Source organism: Setaria italica, chromosome II (genome assembly GCF_000263155.2).
Source record: "Setaria italica strain Yugu1 chromosome II, Setaria_italica_v2.0, whole genome shotgun sequence".
Classification (NCBI taxonomy): Eukaryota; Viridiplantae; Streptophyta; class Magnoliopsida; order Poales; family Poaceae; genus Setaria; species Setaria italica.
The window spans coordinates 39,847,768-39,875,235 of NC_028451.1; the positions used below are offsets into that span (position 1 = coordinate 39,847,768).

A 27,468-nucleotide genomic window follows, 5' to 3' on the forward strand; every position below is an offset into this window, starting at 1 on the left:
TTTACATGATTACCGCGTGGTAAGTTTGGAATTCAAAATCCCTTCTAGTACGGGAAAGAGGCGAGGCTTCCATTCCAAGCCTGCGCGGCGGTCCTCCGGGCGGGCTCTCGCACTCGCGGTCGCGGAGAGATCTCCGAGCATCCCCCGCCGCTTCCGCTGTATGTGCTGTTCCTCCTCCTTCCGCGTGTCATTTGCAGTTGCTTAGTTGAAGTCTTATTAGTTCCGCTACGTGATTGAGTTTTTTTTTTTTGGGTGTGTGAGATGCGGGAGTGAGGATGGGAACCGGCAGTTTCAAATTTCTCTCCCCAATGGTTGGTGGCAATGTTATGCTTCGTTTTTTAGGCTGCTTTCGTGTTCCTGTGACTCTTTTTTTAGCCCGGAGGGGCTCCAATTGCTCTCTGATCTCTAGGTTTCGAGGGTTGCTGAGCAGTTAGTAAAATGTGCGAGTGTAAGCGTGAGGTACGGGCGTGATGCTGCTCAGCTCAAATACTCTGATCGTTTAGTTTTGGTTGGTTGGTTTTTAATCAGTTAATTCTATTTCGGTACATTTCTGAATCGAACTAGTGTTGATTTGGGCAGTTAAGCACCAACTGTTAGATGAGCACAGATTGGATGCTAATGTGGATAAACTGGTTGTTTTCGGAGCTCAAATTTGTCATTCTCTTAATGAATGCACCAATTTTATTACCTCTTAGGTGTATGTGTGTCTGATCTCTCATATGAGTTCATGTGTGTTTTGTGTTACAGACAGGTAAGGAATGGGAGGGGAAACTACAGGAAACACGGTCTCCGTTGCCCCGGTGGAGAAGGCACTGTCCCTCTCCCTGTACGTTTTCCTGTGAGATCCCTGCTAATTTGTTCACGGAGCTGTATCTTGTGAGAGCATTACACTACCATGACGAAGTCCAGTGCGGTTACTTCGAAGGGCAAGGCCGCATTTGAGCTGAAGCACAGGCTGGTCCAAGCTGTTAACAAGATTGCTGACAGAGACACATACCAGATTGGATTGGATGAGCTCGAGAAGATGGCGGATACCCTGGCCCCTGACATGATCGGTCCCTTCTTGTCATGTGTGATTGACACTGATGCTGAGCAGAAGAGTGCAGTGCGCAAGGAGTGCATCAAGGTGATTGGCACACTGGCACGCTTGCATGGGAACCTACTGGCACCACACATGGCGAAAATGGTGTCCAGCATCGTTAAGCGCCTGAAGGACACCGACTCAGTTGTTAGAGATGCATGTGTTGACACTTGTGGTACCCTTGCAATGTGCGCCAGAAGTTATGGGGATGGTGGTGCGGCATTGGTGGCATTGGTGCGCCCCCTGTTTGAATCACTGGGTGAACAGAATAGATATGTTCAGGCTGGGGCAGCATTGTGCTTGGCCAAGGTTATAGATGAGAGCAATTACTTCCCTGGACCTGTTCTCCCGCAGATGCTTGTCCGTGTTGTTAAGCTGCTCAAGAATCCCCATTTCATGGCAAAGCCCGCAGCGATTGAATTGATAAGAAGCATTGTTCAGGTTTGCACTCTTGTTTTTGTGTAAGCAATGCCATCCCACTATTGATATACTTTTTTATGTCTACAGATTACCTTGTTTATCTGACCTTGTAATTAGTACCATGAGAAAGTAGCATTCTTCTGTGCAACCATATATGTTCTTTATTCAATGGTTGCTTAGTTAGTTTGCCATAGAAATACTGCAATCTTCCTACAAAGTCAAATGTTTTTATTGCTCCTTCGAGTCTAGATCATGCATCTGATTACTAGGTTGATTTGTATTTATATGCTGTATAAATTCCGCAAGACTTCTTAATATCTTTCAAGGACTAGAGTAATAAACATCATCTTCAACTTGGTTCCACTTCTTGTAACTACCAGTAAGATCTTACATTATGTTAGTGTACTTATTTTGCTTTGCTCCCCATTTTCAGGCTGAAGGTGCTTCCACAGAGCAGGCGTTATCATCAGCTCTAACAAGTATTATGGATGCACTTAAGAGTAGCGACTGGAATACAAGGAAGGCTGCCTCTCTTGCTCTTTCAAGTATTGCTGTCAGTTCTGGGTATTTGGTTGCCTCTTTCAGAACTTCCTGCCTTCGCTCCCTTGAGCGTAGTAAATTTGATAAGGTATTTTTATCCCTACTCTCCGTTGTACCTGGAGAATTTTTTTTCCTAGAATACGCAGGAGAACTGCGCATCATTCAATTAAGAGGAAGGTAAAAACGATGTTTGTACAACGCGGGCCATTAACCGGGCACTCGCACACGGTAGTGGAAATAGACAGAGATTACATTTGTTAAAAGGGGGCGTCTACTAGCAGAATTTAAGACATAGAAATCGCAACGCTAGCTAACGATCAGGAGGCTTCCAACCAAAAGCTTCTATGTTTCGGGCACCACTTTGAGCCCAAAGCGACATATTTTTCTAATGACTTACTGACTTCATGCCTCCTATTATAGGTAAAACCAGTTCGTGATGCCATTATACACGCAATTCAGCTGTGGAAAGCTATTCCAGGGTCTCATACTCCTGAACCATCGGAAGCTGGATCATCAACAAAAGGTACAGAAGATGTTCCTTTAATTCACATTTAGCAGTCGATATGGGCAAAACAGTTATAACACTGTTTTGTTTTTGGCTTCTTTCAAATCCGCTAATCCTTATCTTATTTTAAATCAAAAGTTAGCATACATATATCTTACTTGTTCTATTCACCTCATTAAGAAATTTGTTTGATTACCAAAATAATTAAGCTAATCAGAACCCACCTGATGTTCTATATGTAAGCACCTCTCTTGTTTGTCAACTCTTCCAGGATTTTATGCATCTTAACTCTGGAATCTTCAACCAAAAGAATCAAATAACTATAAAAGTACTCTAGGTGCCAAGGTAGCAATGCTAATGATCTTCGTAGATTTCTTCTTGGATCATGGCTAACTATAAACAATTATGGATGGCAACCTTTTCTTTGTGAGTTCTATTTTTCATATTTATTGTGTGCTTAAATGATCATCCAAGAATACCACAATACCATGTTACTGCCTTCTTATGGTCTGTGCTTAACGTGTGATGCTGCTAGCTAATTAAGATCCTTCTACAAAATTATTTGTTACATGACCTCTGCATTATTTCTAGCTTTTGTCTTTCGTTAACCACAACCATATAATCAGCTTATTTTCTATTGCCTATCATTTTTTTCTCACAGAGAACTTCTTTGGTGACCATCATGATGCCAGAAGTATACATGATGGTGGATCACGAGATACTTCTTTTAGGAGAACAGATCATGGGCCTTCCGTATCTGTTACCAGTGGCAGTTCTATCACTTCAGCAAAGAGGAGATCCCCTTTGTCAATCAACAAAATAGCCCTAAACAATGCTGCAAATATGCATCGCTTGAAGTCTGGTGATTGGCGTGTTGAGGTGTCAGTTCCAAAGCAGAATATGATGCCATTGGTTGATATTGATGAGAAGGGGTCCAGTAAAGTCTGCATCCTAAAAGATGCAAAGAGAAATGCATATGAAATCGCTGATGAAGACAGTAAGTTTGACTATGACATCTTGGATGATAAACAAGAATGCTCCTCTGTGTCAGAAGTAGCCAGCAGGAGTTGTGAGACAAAGCATGTCACTACTGCTCAGGAATGTATTGAAGATTGTGAATCGACACAAGTCACTGAACGATGTCCTAGGGGTCAAGAGAGTAAGAGCATAGATTCAACAGTTACAGATGTTACTGCACATGGCACACATAGTTGTTGTCTAAATACCATGAATGAATTGGCACTCATTAGGAAGCAACTTCAAGAGATGGAAAGGAAGCAAGCAAATCTTTTTGACTTGTTGCAGGTAATTATCATGTTTTGAGTAGTGAAGATCTTGCCGATTTGTTGTGTCTATATACTACATTTACCTAATATGGTGTAAGCGTACATATTGAGTAGTGTGATAATGGTGTAAGTTATAATGCAAGGCTATGATTCCAGTCATAGGATGTATAATATCTTTTATTAACTCGCAGTTCAGCACTGTGCACTTTATATTCTTGTACTCCCTCCGTTTCAAATTGTAGATCGTTTTAGCTTTTCTAGGTTCATAGATGTTTGTATGCATCTAGACATACACTATATTTAGATGCATACAAACATCCATGAACATGGAAAAGTTAAAATGACCTACAATTTGGGACAGAGGGAGTAGTAGCCTACTATATTGTTATGCTTCTTGATTATTTTTGATTTTCAATTTGGGACAGAGGGAGTAGTAGCCTACTATATTGTTATATGCTTCTTGATTATTTATGATTTTGTTGAACACTGGCACCCCTGAGCTGTGAATCTGTCATCTTATTTTGGCATTTTGCTTTCTGCAAACTCTGTAAGGATGGCAATGCATAATGACCATAAGGATAGTTATCTTCAAATTCTGTCAATTTTTTTCCTATCATTGTGTGTCTGCATCATATAGGCCATGTGGCATATGCAAGTACATATGAAGACATCATGTATGCAATATAAAGAAGTGGATTCATATCTTTTGTCAAATGCTCACTTCCCCCAGTTAATTGTAGGAATTCATGTCCACCTCTGTGGAGAACATGACGGTGCTAAATTTGAAGGTGCACAATTTGGAGAATGCTGTAGACAAAACTGTGTATACAATCACTCAGAGTGAAAGCCGGTATCATCTTCCTGGTTCCAAGTTTTTTAAGAACCAAAGTGTTTCTTCTTCACCCAGGCTTTCTACTTCTACACCTAGATCATCTGTGGATGCTAACTACAAGCCACCACCAATTTCACACTTGAAACATGAGAAGAAGTGGATGCATGATCTACCATCTAAGGGCTCAAACGTGTGCACTAAAGAGGGAGCTGAATTTCCGAAGGATCATGTTCGCAGCAGATTTAGGAAGCCTGAGACTGTGAGCTCAGAGAGTAACTTGGGAAGATATGTTCCAAGCTCAGCGAGAAGTCAAGCATCAATGGTTAAAGGGGCTTTGCCAGTTTCATTTACCAGTTCCTGTGAGCAACCTGAAATGCAAAATGCATTATGTGCATCTAACCAGTCTGGTGAATTTCAAGGTACTGGCGAAATCGAGCCTGCATACATGGAGGCCCTAAACTGTGGTGATTATGATGATCTGATTGACCTAATGGATAGAACTGGACCAGTTCTTGAGAAGTTGTCGTGTGAGACAGCAAATGAACTTCTAAGGGTTATAACTTGCCAATTTCTTAATAAAAAGTTTTTTGACTTAGCCCTGCCTTGGCTTCAACAAGTAAGTCCACTAGATTTTTTTTTACAGTAATGCCCAAGTCTGAAAAGCTTGTGCAACTTACTCAGTCCAAATTTGGATTGCTTGTATTGCTTCAGTTAGCAGATTTAAGCACGATCTATAAGCCAGGCCAACTTTTTGCATCTGTGAGAGCACAAAAGGAGTTTCTTTCTGCATTGGAGGAAGTTGCAACAAGTGGATCTACAGAACCAGCCATTAGGATTGCCATTGCACAGCTTGCATTTAAACTGACCAAAGCTTTTGAGGTTGGCCCATGCAGGTAATCTTCATTGCGCATTGACAGTGTCTCATCAGTTCTACTACATGTGAACTTCTTGTAATACTGACATATCCATTCTGGTTCTGCAGGAAAATTTCAACTAGAGTACGCAGAGGAAATGAAACTATCATGGCCACTGCAATGTGAGATATTCCTCGCAAATTGCAATGATGTAATCTAGTGTATGCTCAGGGCACGAAGCAGTGCTCTTTTTTAGATGAAGGACAAAGCAATGCTTTAGTGAGCTCAATTTCTTTTTCTTGTAGCTCTACAACCTTTATGATGCTGTATCTGTTTGATTAGTGTGTGAAAGACTCAAAGGTTTCTGCAGAACGATTGATAGTTTGCTAGTTGAAAACATGTGTGTTTTAGCTCTGTACTGTAGTTCTGGAATTTGCATTTTGCCATTTGGCATGACTTAAGAGTTATGAGTATATGCTTGATGCTGACAAGGTCCTACAGATGTTGTTGGTGTTTTATACCCAGACCCCTCGGTAGTAGATTGGTTGGTGGGGGATCGTCGGATGTGGAACTCGAAAGTAAAAGTGAGGACACAAGACATGGATTTATATAGGTTCAAGCCGTCAGAGTAGCGTAATACCCTACGTCCTGTTTGGAATGTTGTATCTGGTATTCTGTTGTGGTATTGTGGTTCTATGAGGTCTTGATCTACAGATCTAGGGACCTCTGCCTTCCTTTATATACTTCAGGGGGTGGGATTACTAGTCGGTTACAAGAAGGAATTCTAGTAGGATTACATGGTACAAGTCATAGTACGATTACATAGGAATTCTAGTAGGAGTCCGTCTTCTTCCTTCCTTGTGAGTACTGGGGGTCTATCTCCTATCGATGTTTCTTAATCATCTATCACCTAGAAATTCTATTTACCTGCATTTCACTGTCCACAGCATCGGATCTGTGTGCTTTACATATAAAATAATAAAAACAAGGGGTAGAAGAATTCGGTACCATTGCTATATCACTACTCACTACAAGAACAGTACCTTCTTTAAATTAACCAACTTGTTTGTTGTCACACTATATCACTACTCACTACAAGAACAGTACCTTCTCTAAATTAACAAACTTGTTTGTTGTCACACTGTTTGAGCAATCAGACTATGTAGTAAAGCCTTTTTCTTTTGTACAATGGCATCACAAGAGCTGCACATCTAGGTTCTGTTTCAAAGTTTCAGCAATAGGACGGCAACAAGATGGACGCACAAGCAGAAGCATCACCAATCAGAGTCGTCAGTTCGCTGTGAGATGCTGCGGAGGCCGCCCATCCTCCTGTTGCTGGTGGTACGCTGGACACATTGGAGCAGCGATTGCACCACCTCTGATATGGACGGCCGGAATTCTGGATCGGACTGCAACACCACCACAAAACCAATGTTCAGAGTTTCAGAGTTAAAGTTTGTTTTCAGGTGATTCATGGCCTTCAGCGTTGAAGCCGAAAGGATTCATCACCGAAGGAGGACCCTCTCTGCGTATTTCGATCAGTTCACCTGAACACAGCGACCGAGGACATCGGCGAAGCGGGAGAGTGCTTTAGGCGGATACAGGCCACGCAGAGCAGGATCTGCCAGAGCTCCCAAGGCGTCGATGTCATGAAGCTGTGGAGTGACAAAATTGACCAAGGACTGCTCCGTTCTAGGCTTTGAGCTGGAGTCACAAAGAACATCAGAGGATTAACTGCAGTCACGCTCCTGAGCATTGCTGACAAACGCAATGTTCCGTAGGCAAGCTTTGCCTGCCCCGGAATCACAAAATGTGGAGTCCAAAGTGGAAGGAGTTTTTTTTTTTCCAATTACCTATCGTAGGGCTTCCGACCGGTCAATAGCTGAAGCATGACGACACCGAAGCAGTACACATCGCTCTTCATAACGTAACCTGATGACCTTGTGCACTCTGGAGGATTGTACCCTGGTCCCAGGCTCTCACTTGTATCCTGCAGTTGATATCACATTGCCTTTACCATCATACTTTGTTCATCAAATGCAAGAAGAGACAGTCTGCAAACCTCATAGAAGTATGCAAGGCCACAGTCGGTGAGGCGAGGGTTAAGGTCAGCATCAAGCAACACATTAGATGCCTTTATGTTCTTGTGGATCACTGATGGTGAGCAGGCTTCATGTAGGTACCTGAACAACAAGGAATATTAACACCTTTCTTATGAACTCTGAACATCACACCCCTCTGTGCCTGACGATGTTTACAAAATTCTGGATCTAGGCTTAAATGTTGCTTGTCAACTTACTCCAGAGCACTAGCTGTACCAATAGCGATCCGCACTCGGGTGTCCCAGGTCAGTGGCTTGCTGTAATCATCAGACAAGTGCAGGAAGTCATAGATGGATCCATTCATGTGGTAATCATAGACCAGCATGTAGTGCCCAGGCTCTGAGCAATAACCAACAAGCTCAGAGATGTTTGGATGGCGCAGCTTGGAAATGCTGTTCACGAGATCCATGAAGTCGCTGCTTCCTGAGAAGCTCAAAGGATCAAACTTCTTAACGACCAGCACCTGAAATTCTTTTATGAGAGACGATAAGGACAACGGGAATGCAAGGCATACGATCAATACAGAGTGCCAACTCAAGATCTTACTGCAGAACATATTTGATGCCTATTATAAGAGTGGTACATGATACTAGTATTATTGGGAACAGCTGATGAGTAGCTTAAAACATATTTGGACATGATATAAATTTTTAAATTTTAGATGCAGAAGAATACTGAAGTTGTATCTGCAAACAAGTTCCTTTGGCATGGGTTTAAGAAGCAACAGTAAGATCTTACCCTTCCATCAGCATATTTTGCCTTGTAAACGCCACCAATTATCCCCTGACCTAGTAGCCTGGTACTATGGAAGTTTCCAGTGGCTGCTTGCAGGTCTAACGATGAATAAGTCACAAGGTTGATTGGGTCTGTGCTCCGCCTCGAATGGTTTAGTTTGTTCTCGAACTCATTGTCACTAATCGACTTGCGAGGCATTGCGGATGGTGTCCTACTGCTTATTGACGTAGAACGCTCCAGTGGCTTCATGTTGACCGCTGAAGATTCCTTTTGAACTGTAGAAAATAAAACAATGTGAACTATTACAATAAATGTGAAAGTGTTCATCCCTGAGATGCCACAGAAATCATATGGGAAGGAGGCCTTTCTTGATTCATCATGATTTAATGATGGACGCAAGGCATAACTGTGTAATTTTCTACTTATAAACATATCATGCACATAAGTACCTCTGCCGTCATCAACTAGCGGGGCAAATGATCTGTTGTGACCAGACTCGTCCATGATGTAATGAGATGAGGCAGGAGAGGAATGATTCCTCTTCAACACAGACAAGAGAATCAGAGCTGCAAGAAGCACCCCTATAACTATAGCTCCGATAAGGAGACCATTTACTCCACTGCCACTCCCTCCACCTGAAGAGCTTCCGAGTGCAGAGCCCTTCTCCATACCAGGGGGAGCTGATCCAGATGACCACTGATTCCCTCCAATCCTTCAGAAAGATTCAAGGACTGTTAGAATTCATCAAGTGCAACAAATAGGATTATATTGGCTGGAATTACTACTTACTGTAGATTGTTAATGTCTTTTAGTTTACTGGGGATCCACCCGGTAAACTTGTTGTTCTGCAGATTCCTTGAGCACAAAGGGGAAACCATTATAGCTTAGTTCTCAGAAAGACAAGTGTATTTCAGTAAATATGCACAGTATAAGTATCCATTACATGCTTAAAAACTGGCAATAGGGTTTACATCTGTTGGCATTTCACAATTAGTACTGTACTGCCATGCACAGGCACCACCACACAAACGTTTGGGTCATCATATCAAAATTGGTTTTTAATGCAAATGTTTACTTTGAGATATACTTACAGATCCTCAAGAGGAAGTTTGGCCAGAACATCTATATGACCACTGAATTGGTTGCTCTCCACATTCCTGGAGACATTTTTTTGAACGGAATAACACTGATTGTAGATCTTAAAGAGCATGCAAATTACTAGGATGTGTAAATTTCAGTTTGCTTACAGTGTCTTGAGGTTTCTTAGGTGCTGAAAACTCTGGGGCAGGCTACCTGAGAAGCGGTTGAATGAGAGATCCCTGATAAAACAGTTGACGTTAGTCATACAGGCCATGAAAAATGGGATATAGAAAGCTTAGTGGCTTACTACAATAACATCTTAGCTAATAGAAAATAAGTTGCTGTTTTAATTTCCGAGAACTTATAATTTGCTGTTTAACTTACAATGTTGATAGCTTTGGAAGCTGTGAAAACATATCTGTCAACTGCCCATTTAGGTGATTCTTGCCTACATTTCTGTGGTTCAATAAAAAAGGAATTGGGGTGATTAATGCAAACAAAAATAATGATGGTGTGAAGGGAACAGAACTAAGAAGAGCAGGAGAATTGGAGTTCATACAGTGTTTCCAGATCTTCCATCTGAGATATTGAATAAGGAACTCCTCCAGTAAAAGAATTTCCATAAAGATTTCTGCGTCGAAAAAATAACAGGAGAGAATGCTTGGATCAGCCATGAACCCAGGAAACTGTAAATGGACGAGAAAAGTAGGAACTCACAATTGAACCATGTTTGGTGGAAGCTGGTACGGAATATCGCCGTTGAGATTGTTATTGCTCGCATCGCTGTACTACGTAAAACAAGGAAATTCAACTAAGTTGCATAACTACGATGACCAGTGCAGGAAATCGCTAGGGCAACTCACAATTTGGTTACTGATTTCAAGCTTGATAGCTGATAGCCTAGTGTGCCGCTTAATCCAAGCCCCGACAAGTTACTGCTCTAAGCAATATGGTTATAAAAGAAAACTGAAGTGAGTAGGTTGCATTGCTAGAAAAAAAAAGGTTCTTGGAACTTTACCAATCATCTTCCCTCTTTTGCCCAAACATATTATTTTAGACAAATGTTGAAGGCAACTACGTACATTTCTGTCACAGAGGAGCCGCTGCATTCTATTCCCTTCCACTCCTCGTCACCACCACAGGGATCGCCGCCGCTTGATTTCCAACCGGACAATTGAGATGGCTTGTTCATGCTATTGAACATCACATTAAGCGCCGCAACTGAAATAATGAACCAAACAATATACAGAATGTTCAGAACCATGGCTGATATGATGCATTCACAGAGGGAAGAACAAGGGCTTGCCGACCCTCACCGTCAGGCTGGTCGGTCTTGGCCACTGCGGCCGCCGCCACGGAAAGGAGGACGGCCAGCCCGACGAACGGCGGCAGCGGTGGCAGGGGGCGCCGTCGCCGAGTCATTGCGCGCCAAGGGGAGAACGGCGCGTCTCAGCTGAGAGCAAGCAGGAGGAGACCCCCACGCGCGCGTCGCCTGACCTCCTTCTCCTCTCTCTCATGGACCGGTGGTGGGAAGGAGTGCTTTCCAAAATTAGGAGACTGAGGAGGAAGAGATGGCGAGCAGAAATTGGAGGGAGGAAAGCGGGTGCGGCCATTCAAGCTGCGAGAGTGGCGGGAAGCCGCTACTTTGAAGGCTCTACCTTAACGCGTCAAACCGTTTTCTGATCAGGAAAACTAAAGAAGCCATATATTTTACTATCGTTCAACCTAATAACATCCGTTGTAGTCTAGCTGGTTAGGATACTCGGCTCTCACCCGAGAGACCCGGGTTCGAGTCCCGGCAACGGAATTTCTTTTTGTTTTGTTTACCACCATTTTATACCTTTGTTTTGTTTTATATCACCATTTTATGGATGAACGGATCAAGTAAACACTAGCATTTTATACCTTTGTTTTGTTTTATATCACCATTTTATAGATGAACGGATCAAGCAAACACTAGCAATTTTGAAAGCATATTTAGATGAGTTTTGTAACGTTTAAAGTTCAGACTACTACCACCTTAAGAGAACAAGAACACGTCTCAAAACATTAGTGTACATCTCTATTGAAATCAATGTAGCCAGTTAACAATCTCATGCCTCCTTTACTCTTCCTTTCCCTTTGTATCCTCCATCAAAGAACTGGACAAAACAATGAATGGCCTCTGGGGCCTTGATTCTGTATGGTGTATCCCTCCCGAGTCACAAAACTCATCAGCTCTATGCAGTAATGTGGTCGCTTAACTTTCGACCACTTGTTTCCAGGGGGAAGTACGACACGGCGACACCGGAGACCAGCATCACCGTGATGAATATCACGATGGCTGCCGTCTGGTGGCATGCGTGAACCAGACCAACGGCCACAAGGGGGCATAGGATCCCACCAAAGCGAGCAATTGAGCTTGCAAACCCGACACCAGTGGCCCTGACTGCAGTCGGATAAATCTGCAGGGAACAAAACATAGGAATGCAACGATCTTCAGAGGTTTGACAAAAGAGACAAAATATAGGCTCTTAAAGAGTAACCAGACCTCAGGGGCGTAGATGTGCAGAACAGTGAAGCTTGCTGAGATGCAAACCCGTGCACCGAATAAAAAGACGGTCGTCAGAGCTTCTGTCTGAGCAAACATAAGTGGAGCTATGCACAGGCAACTGATGTAAAGCATGGAAGACATCGAGAGTTTGCGCCCAAACTTGTCCACGATGGCAGCAGACAGAAGGAGGCCAGGGACCTCTGCATCATTGTTGGCTTACATATGAATAATTTCTACGACATTGTTTCTGAAGATGTTTTGTTGACTATGGGCAATAGCACACGTACCTCCAAAGCTGGTGATGAATACATTTCTATAGAGATTTTCATCATTTATGTGGGCTGTTGTGGTCACTTCTGCTCCGCCTTCTGATCCACAAATCCTATTTCCATGATTCAGTTCTGATGTTAGCAGAACAAGACCATAGTATAAGAATGCATGGCCAAGAAAGACAGTCCAAAGTAGAAGACTCGATCTGATTAAGTTCGGAGATAGAAGCTTCAAAATGGCATTGAGACCTCCAATCTCAGATTTGCTAGCAAGATCACCAGTATTATTTTTCTTAGTTGTTACCAATTGTGCCGTTTCTGAGGAATCCCCCATCTCATGAAGCTCTGTCCGATGGCCAGAGACAAGTCGACCAGAGGGAAGAGTAACACGGTTCACTCGCGCCATTGTTTCCAAAACATGAACTGCTTCAGCTATTCTACCCTTCATGCATAGATATCTTGGTGACTCCAGTGTCACTGGATAGAAGAGTAGTAGAGCAAATGATGGCAACGATGAAAGTGCCAGCAGCCACCTCCAGCCAAAAGCTGGCATAACAGCCTGGAAATTAAGCAGATAAGTAAAGAAAAATACATGGAGATTTCGGAAATAGCAATAGTCACATCAAAATGAACATGCATGTCATTTCACCACTTATGCCAGCATAGTGCCATTAGGTTATATACTATATATATTACCATGGATGCTAATGTTCACTTCATTAGAACTACGTATGAGTGAAAGACCACAGCACAATGACCTGATTAATTACACAAGAAGACCAATGTGGTGGCTAAACTTGCCCAAATATGAAAGACAAGCAGTTTTACTGTTCCATAGGATTCAATGGTATATACTACTCTTGAATTACAATTGATGCAATAAGGACAGCAGAAGATATTATGGGCAAAGGGCACCTGGGCCCAGAAGGCCCAGCAGCCGTGGCCCACAAGGCCCTGTGGTACCATTCACGCATGAAACTTTAGCGTGCGCCAATGGGTCAGCCTGCAGTTTTTTTCTCTCTCCCTCTCTTCTTTGTACACGCAGTGTTCATCAAGCACCTTCCCCTTTCTCTTCCTTTGATTCTCCTCCTAATTCCCCAATTCTATCCTCTACTCTATCCCCAGTCTGACCCAAAAAAAAAAATCTATCCCCAATCCCCCTCCAGTAATCCAAGACTCGAACAGAAGAACATCTGCACGTGGAGCTGTAATGTGCATCCAGTGCCCACAGATTAGCACACCTGCTAGCCTGAGCTGGTAGCTTGACAAGCCTAGTCAGCGTCGTTCATTTGTTTGTGGCGCATCAATTTATTTGAATCAAGGACCCTCTCCACTCTTCCCTTCCCCTCAGCTCTCTTCTTTAATCTTGTACTTGGACCAGTTCTATTCGTAATAATGGAACAATATGCAGTTCTCTCGCGTGCTAGAGAAAAAAAGGACATCTGCACTGAGCAGTCAAGATGTCATGCTATGCAGCTAGAATGTAACACCCACTGTAGCGTTTACACACAACCCCAATATTTCAGAACTATCTGATATTACTTTCTGTTGAGCCAGCTAAAAATATCTCTCAAACATCTAGTATTATACATAAGGCAACTTGGAAACACTGATCTTACTTTTGCTAAAGATATTAACTTACCCAAGCAAGAGAAGCTTCCATTATCGTGCCAACGGTCCAAAATGCCGAGAACATAACCATCCAAGTTCCTCGGTTAGGAGCAGGGATGAACTCTAGGAACCAAGAACCTAGAACTGGCCCACCACCCAGTCCGACCCCGACCATAAATCTCAGTACAATCAAAGATAAGTAATTTGGAGCAAACGCGCTAAGAAGACCAGCCCCACCAGTTACAATGGCTGTGAAGTTGAACCCAACCCTGTAGAGAAGTACAAAGGGTTAATGAGACAAAATTTACATGTTGGAAAATAGGAAACTGTCTCTGATAAAATGCAGAGATGGGAAAAAACAGGGCATTCAAGGATTAGAACTAAATCCAAAAACTTAAACATGGAGCGGTAAAGTGCCTAGCTTAAGCTTCCTAGCATGTCCTCCTACAAACATCGCCATGAAGACTGTCATTGCAATTTTTTAAGGTTAGAACACTCAATAAAATCTCAATAGTCAATGGAAAAAGGATGTAAGGAACCTGCCTTCTTCCATAGTTATCCGAAACTATGCCCCAAGCATATGCTCCTACAAGCATCCCCACGAAGACAACACTTGTTATAAGACTTTCTGCCTGTGCAGAAAGCTCCCACTCAGCTTGAACCGATTGCCCAACAAATGACAAAAGCATCATTTCCATTGCTTCAGAGATTTTAGCCATCCCGGAGTATGCAAGCACGAAGGCATGGAATTTTCCAAACCCCATGAACACAAGTGCCTCATCCACAGTATAAGTAGATACTCCATCCTCCATCTGAAATAAGCAAGCAAAAATGAAGAAAATATTCATTCATCGAGTTTTCACTTTCAAGCGCAAGGACAACATATCAAGTCAGATGTGGGGATAGGTGATGTGGACTAAGCTTTGCGAAAATAACTGAGGACCACAGTTTTACTGCTCACTGGTAAATAACTCTCTCTATAGTCTATACAGATCGAATGATAAACATGAAGTAAAACTTTCCCTGTTGCATAGCATCTGATATTCACAGTGACAGAGATCCTCATCTTGATCAACCTAGCACTGCTTCACAAAAACAGGGTAACAATGTGGACCAAATTAACTTCCGAATAACCTAAACGTTCAGCACATCAAAATAAAGCATATTTCCAACTGAAGAACAAACAACTGGTCAACTGAACAACGTGTGTCCCCTACCCAGGGAGAGGAAAAAAGAAAAGAGAAATCTGCACCACCGAATCGGGGAATAAATTGCACCGAGGACTCCCATTACCAAATCAAGGACCAATCCCCCAAAAACCAGCTAGTCGCAAAGAATCCACTGAATCACAGCAGTCCCGTACCGGAGAGGGAGAAACCAAATCAAGAATGGCAGCCCGCGCAGCGGAAGAGGGGCGGATGGGATCAGCGGACTCGCCAATCTAGCAAGCAGGTCACGGGGAAGGCATGAATGGAGGGGCTGGATCGCTAGGGCTATGGAGAAGGGGTGAGAGGCGGGATTGGTAGGTGAGGTGTACCTCGTCGGAGCCGGCGGCGTGACGAGCGCGGCGCCTCCGACTCTCCGGGAACGTATCGAGGGCGGGGCGGCGACGACGGCGACGACTGACCGACTGACTGGGGCGGCCCACTTCTTTTAGATAGGTCGCTTTACATCTTAGTACCTCACGAACCGCTTAATTTTTCGGTCCCCATGTTAGAAGAGGCCCTTTTTTGTTGGATTTCTTGGTGAGAGTTGGTGTAACATCCACAAATCTTGGGTCTCACACAAAGAAAAGGCTTACTCAATCTCAGAAGATATATGCATTTTATAAATATTTTTTATTTGAGTATGGCTAATGATTCATAGTCATTTATGGAACCGAATATGTGTAGAGTATAAATACATTTTCTCATTATATAGCAATAAATGCATTTTTTTATAGGGTGTATTTGGATTTGAATGATTTGCTAAAGGGATGGTTTGGCTATTGCTTTACAATATAGTATTGTTGGCTACATAATGAATACGGAGTATTGCGTAAAAAGATCTATGGGATATGAATCTATTGATACACTTTTAAATGCTAACATACCTATACGTACTTTGACCAATTGCTGGAGAAGATTTAGGAAGTTTGATCCTTTTCAAATCTTAATACAGCCCATAAAAAAGAAAATGAGGTGTTAGTTGATTTTTATTATTTGAACCGCGCGGTACAAATAATAGATATATAGCGTTCTTCAATTTTGGAAGACGAGAGAAAATGCAATGCAAGGACCTCTTGCCCGGCCCTGAAAAATAAAGGCGAAACCAAAGCTTGCGTTTTGTGGTTTTTGCGAAGACCTCCTTCCTGCGTGCCGTTTGGAGCACGGGCCGGATGTCAATAATCAACAGAGCGAAAGATCGTTAGCAGTACGCTGTACTGGTCATCGTCGTTGACTTGTCTTGCAAACCTTATTAATTTCCCCCACGAAAATTTGCAGAAAATCACAGATCGTACGCATTCCTGATTGGATGGCTAGTCAGCCACACGCGTAGTACGTCAGTTACCTGACGTTTGGACACTGGGCAAGCGCAAACCGGGTCACGCATCGTCCGGCGCCCCCTCAACGTAACCCGGCCCAGCTCGCGGCGCAGCAGAGCGAATCAAATGGCTGGAGCACCGGCCGCATCTGCCCCGGCCAGGTAACAGCTCCCTGGCGCACGCCGTTGGGCCTTCCTCTCCTGCTATGTGTTTTCAGTTCCAGCTAGCGGCGCCGGCGCGCGCGGGTGAATAGCATTAGAAGACTAGAGTATTAGATGCGCCACGCCATTTCCATGACGCCAACCGAACCGAAAACCCAGTCGCTGGCCGCCTCATCTTGCTCGCCACCGCGTTCGCACGGCAGCACGTAGATATATATAGCGCCGCGCCGTTGCTTGCTTGCATTGCCCCCGGGCGAGCCTGCCGCACGCAGCCTATGACGAATATCCAGGCGCCGGCCGGCTGATCAATTAGCTAATAGTGACTGATCGACCACCATGTGGTCGTCGTCGTCGTCGACGACGACGACGTCGCGGCTGCTGCTCGTGGTGGGGGCGGCGGCGGCGTCGGGCGTGTGCTGCCTGGCGTTGGTGCTGGCGGTGGGCGGCGCGTGCACGGACGGCGGCGTCGTGGTGCATGGTGGGCGGCCACGCCCACCGTCGTTGTCCTTGGTGGACTACTCCCTGGCGGCGGCCGCGCGCGTGAACGACTACCCTGCCGGCGTGGGCGGGGGCGGCGGCCGTGATCTGGCCGGCGGTGCGGCGGCGGCGGCGGCGGAGCAAGACTACGGGTTCGTGGATCCGACACCAGACACGCGCCGCCGCGGGGGAACCGCGCCGATTCCACACAACTGACCAGTGATCGACGATCGGTCCACGGTGTACCGTATATATAGGTAAACCGTAAACGTATAGTATATAGCAGCTTCCTTCTTCCTCTGCAGTATACGCTTATACTGTACTCTATGGCAATGATCATGTGTACCGAGCAAGAATATACTTGTAGTCACTGCCGGCCGGCTCCTCTGCATGTATATGTAATCATGCCATGCAAAAATATTTACTCGCGGACGATGACGAAATGAAACGATAGACCCGGCCCGGACAGAACTTTGCATGAATGATCCCTAGTCGGCTAGTCCTAGCCCTAGGCCATCCGTGCAGACGGGAAATGGTGAGAGTGCGAGGCACATGAGCAGGAGGTCCGGGTCTCCGGAGGCCGTCGAGCCGCTGTTGACGCACCCGGAGCTGTTGGCACGCTCCGGCGCCGACCATGCTCGCCAAGTTACCAACACCATCGCACAATCCCGCCTCTGCGGTGCTCACCCGCAACAACGGCGCCTAGCCCGTCGACGAGCAAATCGGTGAGGGGCTCACGATTGTCCGCGACGTGTTCCCGGCTCCCCTGGGATACGGCGGCTGCAGCCGCGCCGGGGCGGCTGGATGCCGGCCGGGGACGCGCAGCAGAAGCGGCTCGCGTTCCAGGCGTGCGCTGCGACATAACTCTAACAGACCGAGATGTCGACACGGGACGAACCCACTGAGGTAGCCGCGGCGTGCTCTCAGTCTGAGGCGCCCCCGCACCATGGCGTGCTCCGACCTCTGAGGCGCCCAGCATGCGGGCGGCGCGCGGCGCGCTGCGGCCGCCGACCGGTGACCCGCGCGGACTTGGACGAGCGAGGAAAAGGTGGGAAGGGGCCCGTTTTGCGATTGCACTCGTCGATCTCGGCCACTCAAGTCCGATCCACACGGTGAGTACAGAACCTAGGGGTGGACGGTATTTGATTAACCGTCCACCCCTGGGTGTTCCGCCGCCCGCCTGGCCACCATCGTCGGTGGCAAAATGACGCCGTCGCGACCTCCGCCACGTGATAATTAAAGCGCGGAGGAAGGAGGCCGTCGAGCCGTCGAGCTGCTAGGGTGGACGGTATTTGATTTACCGTCCACCTCTGGGTCTCGGCTCCCGGGCGCGCTCGCGTCGCTGGCGACCTCACCGGGCTCGTCGGCGAAAGCCACGCCTTCGTGGCCTTCGCCGCTAGCTCCGCGGGCGTTCTGCTGCACATGGTCACGGATGCGCTCGCCGGCGTGCTGTCCCGTGGACGTCGGCTCGGCCGTGTCGCGCCTTGTCATCGCGGACGACGTCCAGGCGCTCCCGGACGCACTCGTCGATTTGGTGTACGATTTCAAGCAAGAAAAAAGTAGTGAAGAACCGATTCCTTTGTTAAATCAACAGAATAATCATCATACCATATCATTGATAACTTGCATGTGCATTACATTTGTTTTCCTCTTAGTCGATCACTCGATCTACGAGACCAAGAAACAGTTACGAGACTCGGAAAAGAAAATCAGATCAGAAGCACGTGACGCCTGCAGAAGAAACGGCGATGTGCCCTCAAAAACAAAAAGAAAAAGAAACGGATCTTGTGCTTGAAGCCTCCGTCTTCTATGTCCACCTTGGTGAGCTTGGCGCGGTGATCGTCGTCCACTCCGCGGCCGCCGCCCGCTTCTTGATCTTGGCCTCCTCCGCGGCTTCATCCGCGGCCGCCATGCCGATGAGATGACGCACCTGCTCCATGACGGTGGCCAGCCCCGGGACGTGCTGCTCGAGCAGTTTCAGGGTGTTGGGGCCGTCGCCCTCCAGCGCGGCCACCATCTCCCGCAGCTCCCGCGGCGATCGCGCCGCCAGGTACCGCGTGATGGAGTCGAGTGGCGGCGTCCCAGCAACGAGGGACGCGGCGTGGATGGCGTCCTCCAGGGCGACGGCCTCGTCGTCGCCCCTGTGGCGGCGGCGCCGGCCGGCGAGGCCGACGCGGAGCTCGCGGCCGCGCAGGGGGTGGGCGTTGAGGTTGTGGAGGCGCTGCACGCCGTCTCGTCGTCGGGGTACTCCACGAAGGCGTACCCCTTGCGCTTGCCGGTGGCCGGGTCGGCGGCGAGGCGCAGGAAGCGGATGGGGCCGATCAGCTCGCAGGCGTCGCGGAGCTCCTTCTCGGAGGCGTGGAACGGGATGTTGCCGACGAACACGACGCGGCTGCAGCGGCAGTTGGCTGCGGCGGCCGCCAGGGACAGGGAAGTAGACATGCTGCCGTCCATGCGTGGATCGATCGATGGATGGTGCGGGGAGGAGAGCGAGCGCGCGCACGCGCTCGCTTATAATTTATAAAGCCAGGCAGCTGGCGAGTCGAGTCGGAGTCGATATGGCGGTAATGGTCTAATGGATGACGGCAGCCGGCGATTCGAGCTCCAGTCGGAGTCCGCCCGAGAGTGACCAAGGCCATGGCCATCGCAAACCCCCCGCCTCTGCGGCGGCGGTGTTCACCCGCGTCAACGGCGCCTAGCCCGTCGACAAGCAACTCAGTGACGTGTTCCGGCTCGCCTACGATACGCCGGCTGCAGCCGCGCCGGGGCGGCTTGCTGCCGGGGACGCGCAGCAGAAGTGGCTCGCGTTCCAGCCGTGCGCTGCGACATAACAGACCGCGACGTCGACACGGCACGGCAGGGCACGGCACGACACGGGAGGAACCCACCAAGATCGCCGCGGCGTGCTCCCACCGGGCCGGCATGCGGGCAGCGCGCGGCGCGGCCGCCGACCGGTGCGAGGGCGACCCGCGCGGACTTGGACAAGCGAGGAAAGGTGGGGAAGGGGCCCTTTTTGCAATTGTGCTTGTCAATCTCGGCCGGTCAAGTCCGATCCAGCGGTTAATATAGGACCAGGGGTGGACGGTATTTGATTTACCGTCCGCCCCTGGGTGGTCCGCTGCCCGCCTGGCCGCTATCGTCGACGGCAAATCCCGCCTCGTGCTCCTTTGTACGGCTCCTCCGACCCGGAACGGGAAGTCAATGCTCGCCAAGGCTCTCTCCCACGATACGGCGGCGGGATTCAGGAGCCTTCATTTGCGATGTGGTCGTTGTTGCGGTGGTGCGGTTCGACGCCGACGGCGAGATGCGGCGCGTTTCTCGCCGCGACTGGACGGCGCGTTCAGGCGCAACGCGGACCTGGCGGCGCGGCAAGACAGAAAGAGCGCCGCCGAGATCGCCGCGGTTCTTTTCGAGGAGTCGGCATGAGGCGGTGCGCGCGGCGACAGGCGACCCGCGCCGAGCCAGCAGGTTGGGAACGGGGCTCATTTCCTTTGCAACAGCCGATCCCACCCGCTCAAGCCCGATCCGACGGTCGCGAGGGACGCAGGGGTTGGACGGTATTTCATTTACCGTCCACCATGGGGTGCCTCGGCTCCCTGGCGCGCTCGCCTCGCTCTCGCTGGCGATCCCACCGGGCTCGTTGGCGACAGAACACGCCTTCGTGGCCTTCGCCGCTAGCTTCTCGACACTTTCTCTCGGGCATCTTCTGCTGCACAGGATCTCGGACGCGCTCGTCGGCGTGCTGCCCCGTGGACGTCGGCTCGGCCGTGTCACGCACGCCTTGTCATGCAGCTAGCAACGTTGTGCGGCTGTACACCGAGCTGGCGCGCGCGTCGGCCCGCATCGTGCTCCTTTATTATTCTTGCCGCGGTTCGACGCCGACGGCGAGGTGCGGCGCGTGCTGATGGACCTACTCGCCGCGGACACCTGGGCGGCGTTCCAAGGCAAAGTGGTCGACGTGCTCGTGATCGTGGCTGCGATCATCCGTGCGGACGCGCTGGACCCAGCGTTGCTGCAGGCCTGCAGCCGGGGGCAGTGTCACGCATTGTCATGCAGTACATCAACATTGTGCTGCCGACTGCTGTACACCGAACTGGCGCGCGCGTCGGCAAGGCGCCGCGCCGCCCGCGTCGTGCTCCTTTATTCTCGCCGCAGCAGGACAAGCTGGCGCCCAGGACCTCCGTTCTCCAAGCCTGTGGTTTGACGGCGGCGCGGCGGACAAGTTGCGCGTGCGCGGGGGCATGGCAACGAGCCGCGAGGACACGCTGGACCGCAGCGTACGCGGCGAGGATGAGCCTGGATAGAATATAGATCAATCTGGAGCCGCGTCCTCGTCGGTCCTCGTCGCCCGGACTCCCAGAGGTCGCTTGTGTTGTGTGTGCTCCTGCTTGCAAACCCACCAACTTTCCGGCCGGCCCATTGGGAATGGCAGCCCAGCCGCCGGCAGCATGTGAGCGGCCCGTGCGCCTATGCATGTTAACGCGCCTAGCACAAGGGGCGGCCAACATTTCAGGTGATGCGGGGGAGAACAAATCAACTGTCTTTGCACTGCCACAATTAAGCCTGGTAACGGGCCTTATATACCAAGGGCCGTGAGGTCTCCAAGCTGTGATTTACTAATCCTATACAGGCTCTTGTAAAGAAGGGTCGAATCGAATCAGACTGCTTGTTAAAAGAGTTAGATTATAGCTGTGGCTCAAGCCCAACATGTGGATCGTGAGAAGGACCGAATCGAATCGGACTGCTTGTTAAAAGGATTGGATTGTAGCTGTGGCTCGAGTCCAACATGTGGATCGTGAGTTATAGGGCTGGCCTGCGGATCGCCCACAATTAACAACAACAGGTACGGTGGACTGTAAAGCCCAAAACATCACTTCATTCGTCTCGTCTCAAGCGACGGCTGCTTCTTTGTACTACTACTACTGTTAGCAGAAAGACAGCTAGCACATTTCGTACTTACACTTACACATGGTCAATCGGTAAGATACAAATGTTTTCCAGGATATAATGCGGCACCATGTACGTGCGCATCATTTATTTAATTTTATCTTATCTCATTTTCGTTAAGTACTGCTCCCTCCGTTTCAAATTATAGGTCGTTTGACTTTTCTAGATGTATAATATTATTATGCATATAGACATAGGGTATATCTAAATACATAACAAAGTTTATGAATCTAAGAATGTCAAAACGACCTATAATTTGGAACGGAGTGAGTAGTAGTACGGTCTAGGTACGTGGCACACATGCTGGATCTCGATTAGGTAGAGATGAATAGGTTTTCAGGCTTTGCCATCTTTCTTCCACGGGAAATCTTGAGAACAATCGGGAATCTAAGAATGTCAAAACGATCTATAATTTGGAACGGAGTGAGCGGTAGTATGGTCTAGGTACGTGGCACACATGCTAGATCTCGATTAGGTAGAGATGAATAGGTTTTCAGGCTCTGCCATCTTTCTCCCCGCGGGAAATCTTGAGAACAGCCGGGATGTGGGTGTCCAGCAAATACAATTCCCAATTGACGCAGTTGGGATCGAAGTTACATATGTAGCCGTCACCCTGGCTGGCGCCTGACGTCCTCCCCAGCTTCCTCAGGTTCGTGTCATCAAAGCTTCACAAAGAATCAATTTAAGAGAGGGCAAAAAGTTAATCAGTACTCTCACAAGTAATCCAAGGACTCATCCGACACACTTTCCTTAATTTTCTTAACAATGGAGGAAGTGTATGTTGAGCTGCTGTTTAAATTTGTCTGTGGGATTGATTAACGTTCTTTTTGTTGGAAATTTTTCATTGCTGCACCGCGTGACAAGATTTTGCATATTCTATCTGTAACCTTTTGAAAGATGCAATGTACTGTATAAGCGTAGGTTCAGGCTTTATCGACCTACATTCAAATTAACGTGTAAATTAAAACGGAACCACAATACACTATTAGAACAAAAGATGTTTTAGAATAATTTTCCTAAATCTCACCATGCCTTGAAGAAGGCAAACGGGGCATACAGCTTGGCCAGAATCATGAAGTAATTGTAATTTCGGTTGATCAGCTTGTTGTGGAACTCCGTGAACAACCCACCAAGTACTAAGTTCACCAGCACGGGCAGCTCGATGAAATGTTGTTTGTTCGTGGCGTGCGTGTTCGTTGCCGCCGAGATTGAGGAGTGCCGACGCCGTCGCAGTTCGACGCCGACGGCTACGATTATTCCTGCCCAGCGTCCAACTTCGAGATTGAGGTGCTCGTGCTGCCCACGCCGTGGTGGTGCATTGGCGCTTCAGCTTCATCCCCTGCATCTCCTCGCAGATCCACCCGCATGGCGGCGCCGGCACCCAGCTCACCCGAGGTTTGCTGCGGCAGGGTCCGCTGTGGCTGTTCTCATGATGCACGAATTTCTCCCCAATCATCCGCAGCACGTCCGACACCCCAATCTCGCAAAATCCAACGAAAATAAATCCCTGTCGGTGGCGGTACGTTATTAGAAAATAATAAAAAAAAGACTTGCTCAAGAAATAAATGTGACACTCGCTAGTGAATGGGATAGGTAACATGGCCATCGATGACTCCCGTCCTGGCACGTACGTATAGCTAGTAACATCGGTTGCGCACAGCGCACGTATTCTCTCCTTTTACTTCCAAGTGTATACAAACGGCAAGAATGGAACTCGGGCGCACGCGGCAAGTAATTAAACATATATGGGGAAGGACGAAGGACACGAGGTACTAATGTTTTATGTGCTGAAACAACTCGAGTAAAGCACAAACATGCAAGTAGGATATCATCTTTTATTTTATTCTATATCTTTTTCCTTTTCTTTTACAACCATGTCCTTGGTACATACCGTTTATACTTCATATCTAAAAATAGCTCGATTTAGAAGGTAACGCTTGTAAAGTACAATATAAATTGTTTATACTACCTCCATTCGTTTATATATGACGCTGGCTTGCTCAAAATTAAACTGATCAACGTCATATATAAATGAATTAAGGAATATATAAGTAGCTAGGTTTATTCAAGCCTTTGCATGAGTTTTCCACCCAACCACCGCCATATAGTGCAATATCATGATAGCAAGGACCTCCTTCGCGCAAAGATCAACCGATACATATCATGCAGTGCCTTCTTTCTTCATGTGGGCTGCCACCTTGAGAACAGCCGGGATGTGGGTGTTGAACATATACATTCTCCAGTTGATGCAATTGGGATCAAAGTTGAACACGGATCCATCACCATGCTCTTTCCCTGTCGTCCCCCGCAGCATTCTCAGGTTCGTGTCATCAAAGCTTCACACATAGATTCAATCAGGAGAAAAAGAAATACAACTATCATTACAGGTGGTGTACGATATACATAGAGATGGATGTGTTGAACGTCTATTCAAGTACTTTTTTTGAGTCGGACCTTAGTCCTGCGTCTAAATAATGGACAGCTGCGTGTAATAATGGACAGGTATATGTATCAATCAGAGGCTGGGATATTAATACATATTCCCTTTTCTAAGAAAATATGATGCAGAGAGAATCACTGCATGGGCATCGATCTCTCTTAGTACTGCTTATATTTACTATGTTAACTGCTGTCTAGATTTTTTTTTTGCTGGCATGCTTCATGTATGCCTAGGGATAATAGTTATTTGCAAACTGTTTTAATGATCCGATTGCATCTGCAACGATTAAACATGTAGCTGTTCAAATCGTGAGTTGCAACGCGATGGTGTGTATATAAGGTGATATCCACTCCTGAAAACTCAGATATGCTCTACGCAGTACATCTCAACTTAATCATCAGGTCATATTCAAATCTAAGCCGAATGAACTACGAAGAGGAAAAATGATAATAAGATAGTTTGTAAAGCTCACCATCCCTTGAAGAAGACGTATGGGGCATAAAGCTTGGCCATAAACATCAAGCAATTCAAGCTCCTGTTGAGTTTATTGTGATACTCTGTGAAGCGCCCACAAAGTAATAGACGATTCGCTAGATAAAGCACCTAAGATATTTCCAAGTGATCACCACATGAGCTAAATGGAGCAGGGTATTAAATTGTGTTCAAAATTAACCCTATACAAGAAAGAGAAATGAGCACCTGGAGTCGTGTCTTGTATGCTAGAACCATATAGGCATGGAAATATGCATATCTACTGAACAACATAGGCCTTTCATGTTGCATGGTCCTCTTGTCGTCCCTCACACGAGGATTGATCAAGCAGTACCCATATACTGATTCCTCTAGAAGATTGCATGACAGTGGATTTTGGAGTGCTGAGGTCACATGGTAGACTACTTGAGTTCCCGAACAGTCGTAGTGAGTGGCCATGGCTACCATTGTAGCATTAACCACCATGTCTCCCGGTATCTGTCAAATTTAAGCATGCATTTTCTTGGGATTATTAAGTTTACATACAACAATATATATATTGTTGTAATTATTGAATTTCCTGTTCTAACATGTTGCAGATATATGATGATCACCGACCGAATCAAGTACGTGACCGCCTATGAAACACGGAAGTTTTTGCTCGTAGGAAGCAGCAATCATAACATCCATTGTCCTGCAACCAAAAATAGTAGCATGTAGTGGAAATCGTTCGACATACTTTACTTACTAATTATTTTTTGCTTGGGATTTTTTTTATTTTTCTCCCCACCGGTGGGGGAAAATTGGATCCATTGTTTTCTTGAATATGCACATAACTTGAATCTGGAATTATGTGATCGAGCCCGTAAATGTGTGTATATACAATATAAATCTTGCCCCCACCCACAAAAAAAAAACAAAAAACAAAACAAAGAGAGGCATATATTCATATATTTAATACCTGATTCCTTCTATCCATCCAGGAAATGGATCCTGAAAAGTGCTTATTACGATGCTTGGCCGCATTATGACAACAGGGAGGTCTCCCCTCATGGTGCCAAGCAGCATCTCTCCCATAGCCTTGGTGAACGCATAGACGTTGGGCCACCCAAAGTACTTAGCCCTTCAATATTCAAGACATTGGCTGTTAGTATAGACCACTCTATGTGTGTATATATGTTCCTATGTACTTAAGTGGGTCGTTTCTAATTAAGATGTACTTAAGTGAATGAAAAAATTATAGTGTAAGCTAATCAAGTTTGTGCATACCTCTTCAAGCCGAGTTCCTTCATGGCTACCTTTTGTAGCTTCTGATGAGAGGTGTCGTTACCAGAACGAGTCTTCACAAGCTTTGCTTTGACATCATTAGCTAAATCTAGCTCTGCTTCGACGTCGATGCAGCGACCCTTCTTTAGTGTTTGGCCCATCTGGAGCGGTTTCTCTAGTATCCGGCCTTTTTGCTTACAGCTAGCTACGTAGGCTGTACAGGGAATTATAATTTGCAACCGGTTTCCACATTTCTGGCAGATATATAATTTTCTCTTCATGATACATTCATCATATTGTGCGCTAATAACTGCTTACCTGTGGAAACATGAAGGAGCAGCTTGAGGTGAGAACACTGCTTTGCGAACTTGCATATATTTACGGTTCCCAAGGTGTTGGATGCCAAGGCAACATCATACCTGCTAGGTCAGCATGAGTATGCAGCTCAACAATCAATCTCTTTTCTCAATTCTAAGGATGTGTACCTCTCGTAGAAATTAGTGGTTGCAGCTCCGTTGACGATAATATCAATCTCCTCGAACAGCTGCTTGGCTTGGGTGCTCTCAAGGCCAAGATTCTCATGTATCATGTCCCCAGCTAAAGGGGATATCTTCTCTTTGATGAAGGACTGGAAATCAGCTCCATGTTCTTCTCGCAGAACGCTAAAGAGTTCTTTCCCTATAATCTGCCAACAAAACAGAGAGGGAGATGAAACGATGCTACTTTTCATCATGGATTTGGAATGCACACGGACTTGAAAATACAACAACCTCATGGAGCATACGCTGCTCGGCAGCCACATCATCGGGCGCACGCACCAGCAGGTAGAGTTTCTTCACGCCTGGCTCAACTCGCAGTATCTTCTCCACCAGCACTGCACGCACAGGATTTTGCTCACGTCACATAGTATGCATATGTATTTTCCTATTTGGACCATATATATAATATATACATATTACAGCCGAGTAGATTTCTAGTTTTGCAATGTATATATCCATGTAAAGTACATTTTCCTAAGAAGCCGGTCGAGCCGGTGACGAGGATGGTCCTATCCTTGAAACACCCTGCAACCTTAGTAGCATCCATGGCTGCTGACCTAAAGTGCGCCAACCTCCAAGCTACCGAATCCTCTTATAAAAAAAAGGGCTGCCTCGTCTTGGTGTCTAGCTCTGAGAAGTACTCAATATATATAGGGAGGCGGGAGTCATTGCCACCACGCATTTCTTCTTTATTTTGGGCCATTAATTAGCCCATTAAAGTAGATGGTTATAAATCGTTTTCTTCCTTCATTTTTCTTCACAGTAGATGGGGGGGGGGGGGGGGGGGGGGAACCC

General features: G+C 46.8%; 5 protein-coding genes and 1 non-coding gene across 7 annotated transcripts; 2 read left to right on the forward strand and 4 right to left on the reverse strand.

The window, feature by feature from the left end:
• LOC101770227 (TORTIFOLIA1-like protein 2) lies at positions 1-6,018 on the forward strand. The gene is made up of 8 exons (XM_004957573.3): positions 1-158; positions 748-1,522; positions 1,935-2,129; positions 2,462-2,564; positions 3,208-3,851; positions 4,573-5,280; positions 5,376-5,557; positions 5,647-6,018. Exons 2-8 carry the CDS (start codon positions 896-898, stop codon positions 5,702-5,704), a joined length of 2,517 nt encoding a protein of 838 aa, XP_004957630.1. The 5' UTR covers positions 1-158; positions 748-895; the 3' UTR covers positions 5,705-6,018.
• A 533-nt stretch (positions 6,019-6,551) lies between these two features.
• Positions 6,552-10,975, reverse strand: LOC101757793 (protein STRUBBELIG-RECEPTOR FAMILY 5). The gene is made up of 16 exons (XM_022824166.1): positions 10,752-10,975; positions 10,518-10,656; positions 10,299-10,370; positions 10,153-10,218; positions 9,995-10,066; positions 9,820-9,891; positions 9,603-9,674; positions 9,447-9,512; positions 9,145-9,210; positions 8,805-9,067; positions 8,359-8,630; positions 7,818-8,083; positions 7,581-7,701; positions 7,372-7,508; positions 7,066-7,222; positions 6,552-6,927 (listed from the first exon to the last, which is right to left on the reverse strand). Exons 1-16 carry the CDS (start codon positions 10,855-10,857, stop codon positions 6,793-6,795), a joined length of 2,082 nt encoding a protein of 693 aa, XP_022679901.1. The 5' UTR covers positions 10,858-10,975; the 3' UTR covers positions 6,552-6,792.
• Positions 10,976-11,169: 194 nt separating this feature from the next.
• Positions 11,170-11,242, forward strand: TRNAE-CUC. The gene has a single exon. It is a non-coding gene; the product is annotated as a tRNA-Glu (tRNA).
• Positions 11,243-11,398: 156 nt separating this feature from the next.
• On the reverse strand, positions 11,399-15,511 carry LOC101769277 (organic cation/carnitine transporter 7). 2 transcript variants are annotated; one of them, XM_004957572.2, is made up of 6 exons: positions 15,386-15,511; positions 14,392-14,660; positions 13,880-14,117; positions 12,256-12,796; positions 11,966-12,168; positions 11,399-11,879 (listed from the first exon to the last, which is right to left on the reverse strand). In XM_004957572.2, exons 2-6 carry the CDS (start codon positions 14,658-14,660, stop codon positions 11,655-11,657), a joined length of 1,476 nt encoding a protein of 491 aa, XP_004957629.1. In that variant the 5' UTR covers positions 15,386-15,511; the 3' UTR covers positions 11,399-11,654. The 2 variants fall into 2 exon arrangements, with proteins under 2 accessions (XP_004957629.1, XP_012699520.1); XM_012844066.3 differs by lacking the exon at positions 15,386-15,511 and adding an exon at positions 15,212-15,361.
• A 3,306-nt stretch (positions 15,512-18,817) lies between these two features.
• Positions 18,818-19,475, reverse strand: LOC101758207 (cleavage stimulation factor subunit 2-like). The gene is given in 2 exon segments (XM_012843727.2): positions 18,818-19,227; positions 19,230-19,475. Coding segments are annotated over 2 exon segments (645 nt in total). The 5' UTR covers positions 19,465-19,475.
• Positions 19,476-23,759: 4,284 nt separating this feature from the next.
• LOC101770622 (alcohol-forming fatty acyl-CoA reductase) lies at positions 23,760-27,286 on the reverse strand. Its single transcript, XM_004957574.1, has 10 exons — positions 27,142-27,286; positions 26,905-27,008; positions 26,620-26,819; positions 26,453-26,553; positions 26,138-26,348; positions 25,830-25,991; positions 25,487-25,562; positions 25,097-25,366; positions 24,870-25,000; positions 23,760-24,293 (listed from the first exon to the last, which is right to left on the reverse strand). The coding sequence occupies exons 1-10, from the start codon at positions 27,218-27,220 to the stop codon at positions 24,119-24,121; spliced, it is 1,509 nt and encodes a 502-aa protein (XP_004957631.1). The 5' UTR covers positions 27,221-27,286; the 3' UTR covers positions 23,760-24,118.
• Positions 27,287-27,468: the final 182 nt, after the last annotated feature.

Coding starts and splice junctions, on each gene's coding strand:
- LOC101770622 (XM_004957574.1), bottom strand. CDS start 27,220: ATGGATGCTACTAAGGTTGCAGGGTGTTTCAAGGATAGGACCATCCTC. Junction 25,992..26,137: donor AAGGAACTCGGCTTGAAGAG/GTATGCACAAAC, acceptor TGAATATTGAAG/GGCTAAGTACTTTGGGTGGC. Junction 25,563..25,829: donor GGATGGATAGAAGGAATCAG/GTATTAAATATA, acceptor TTTTGGTTGCAG/GACAATGGATGTTATGATTG.
- LOC101769277 (XM_004957572.2), bottom strand. CDS start 14,660: ATGGAGGATGGAGTATCTACTTATACTGTGGATGAGGCACTTGTGTTC. Junction 12,797..13,879: donor TGGAAGCTTCTCTTGCTTGG/GTAAGTTAATAT, acceptor CTTAATTTCCAG/GCTGTTATGCCAGCTTTTGG. Junction 11,880..11,965: donor TGCACATCTACGCCCCTGAG/GTCTGGTTACTC, acceptor TGTTCCCTGCAG/ATTTATCCGACTGCAGTCAG.
- LOC101770227 (XM_004957573.3), top strand. CDS start 896: ATGACGAAGTCCAGTGCGGTTACTTCGAAGGGCAAGGCCGCATTTGAG. Junction 3,852..4,572: donor ATCTTTTTGACTTGTTGCAG/GTAATTATCATG, acceptor AGTTAATTGTAG/GAATTCATGTCCACCTCTGT. Junction 5,558..5,646: donor TTTGAGGTTGGCCCATGCAG/GTAATCTTCATT, acceptor CTGGTTCTGCAG/GAAAATTTCAACTAGAGTAC.
- LOC101757793 (XM_022824166.1), bottom strand. CDS start 10,857: ATGACTCGGCGACGGCGCCCCCTGCCACCGCTGCCGCCGTTCGTCGGG. Junction 9,513..9,602: donor CTAAGAAACCTCAAGACACT/GTAAGCAAACTG, acceptor AAATGTCTCCAG/GAATGTGGAGAGCAACCAAT. Junction 7,702..7,817: donor GGTACAGCTAGTGCTCTGGA/GTAAGTTGACAA, acceptor CTTGTTGTTCAG/GTACCTACATGAAGCCTGCT.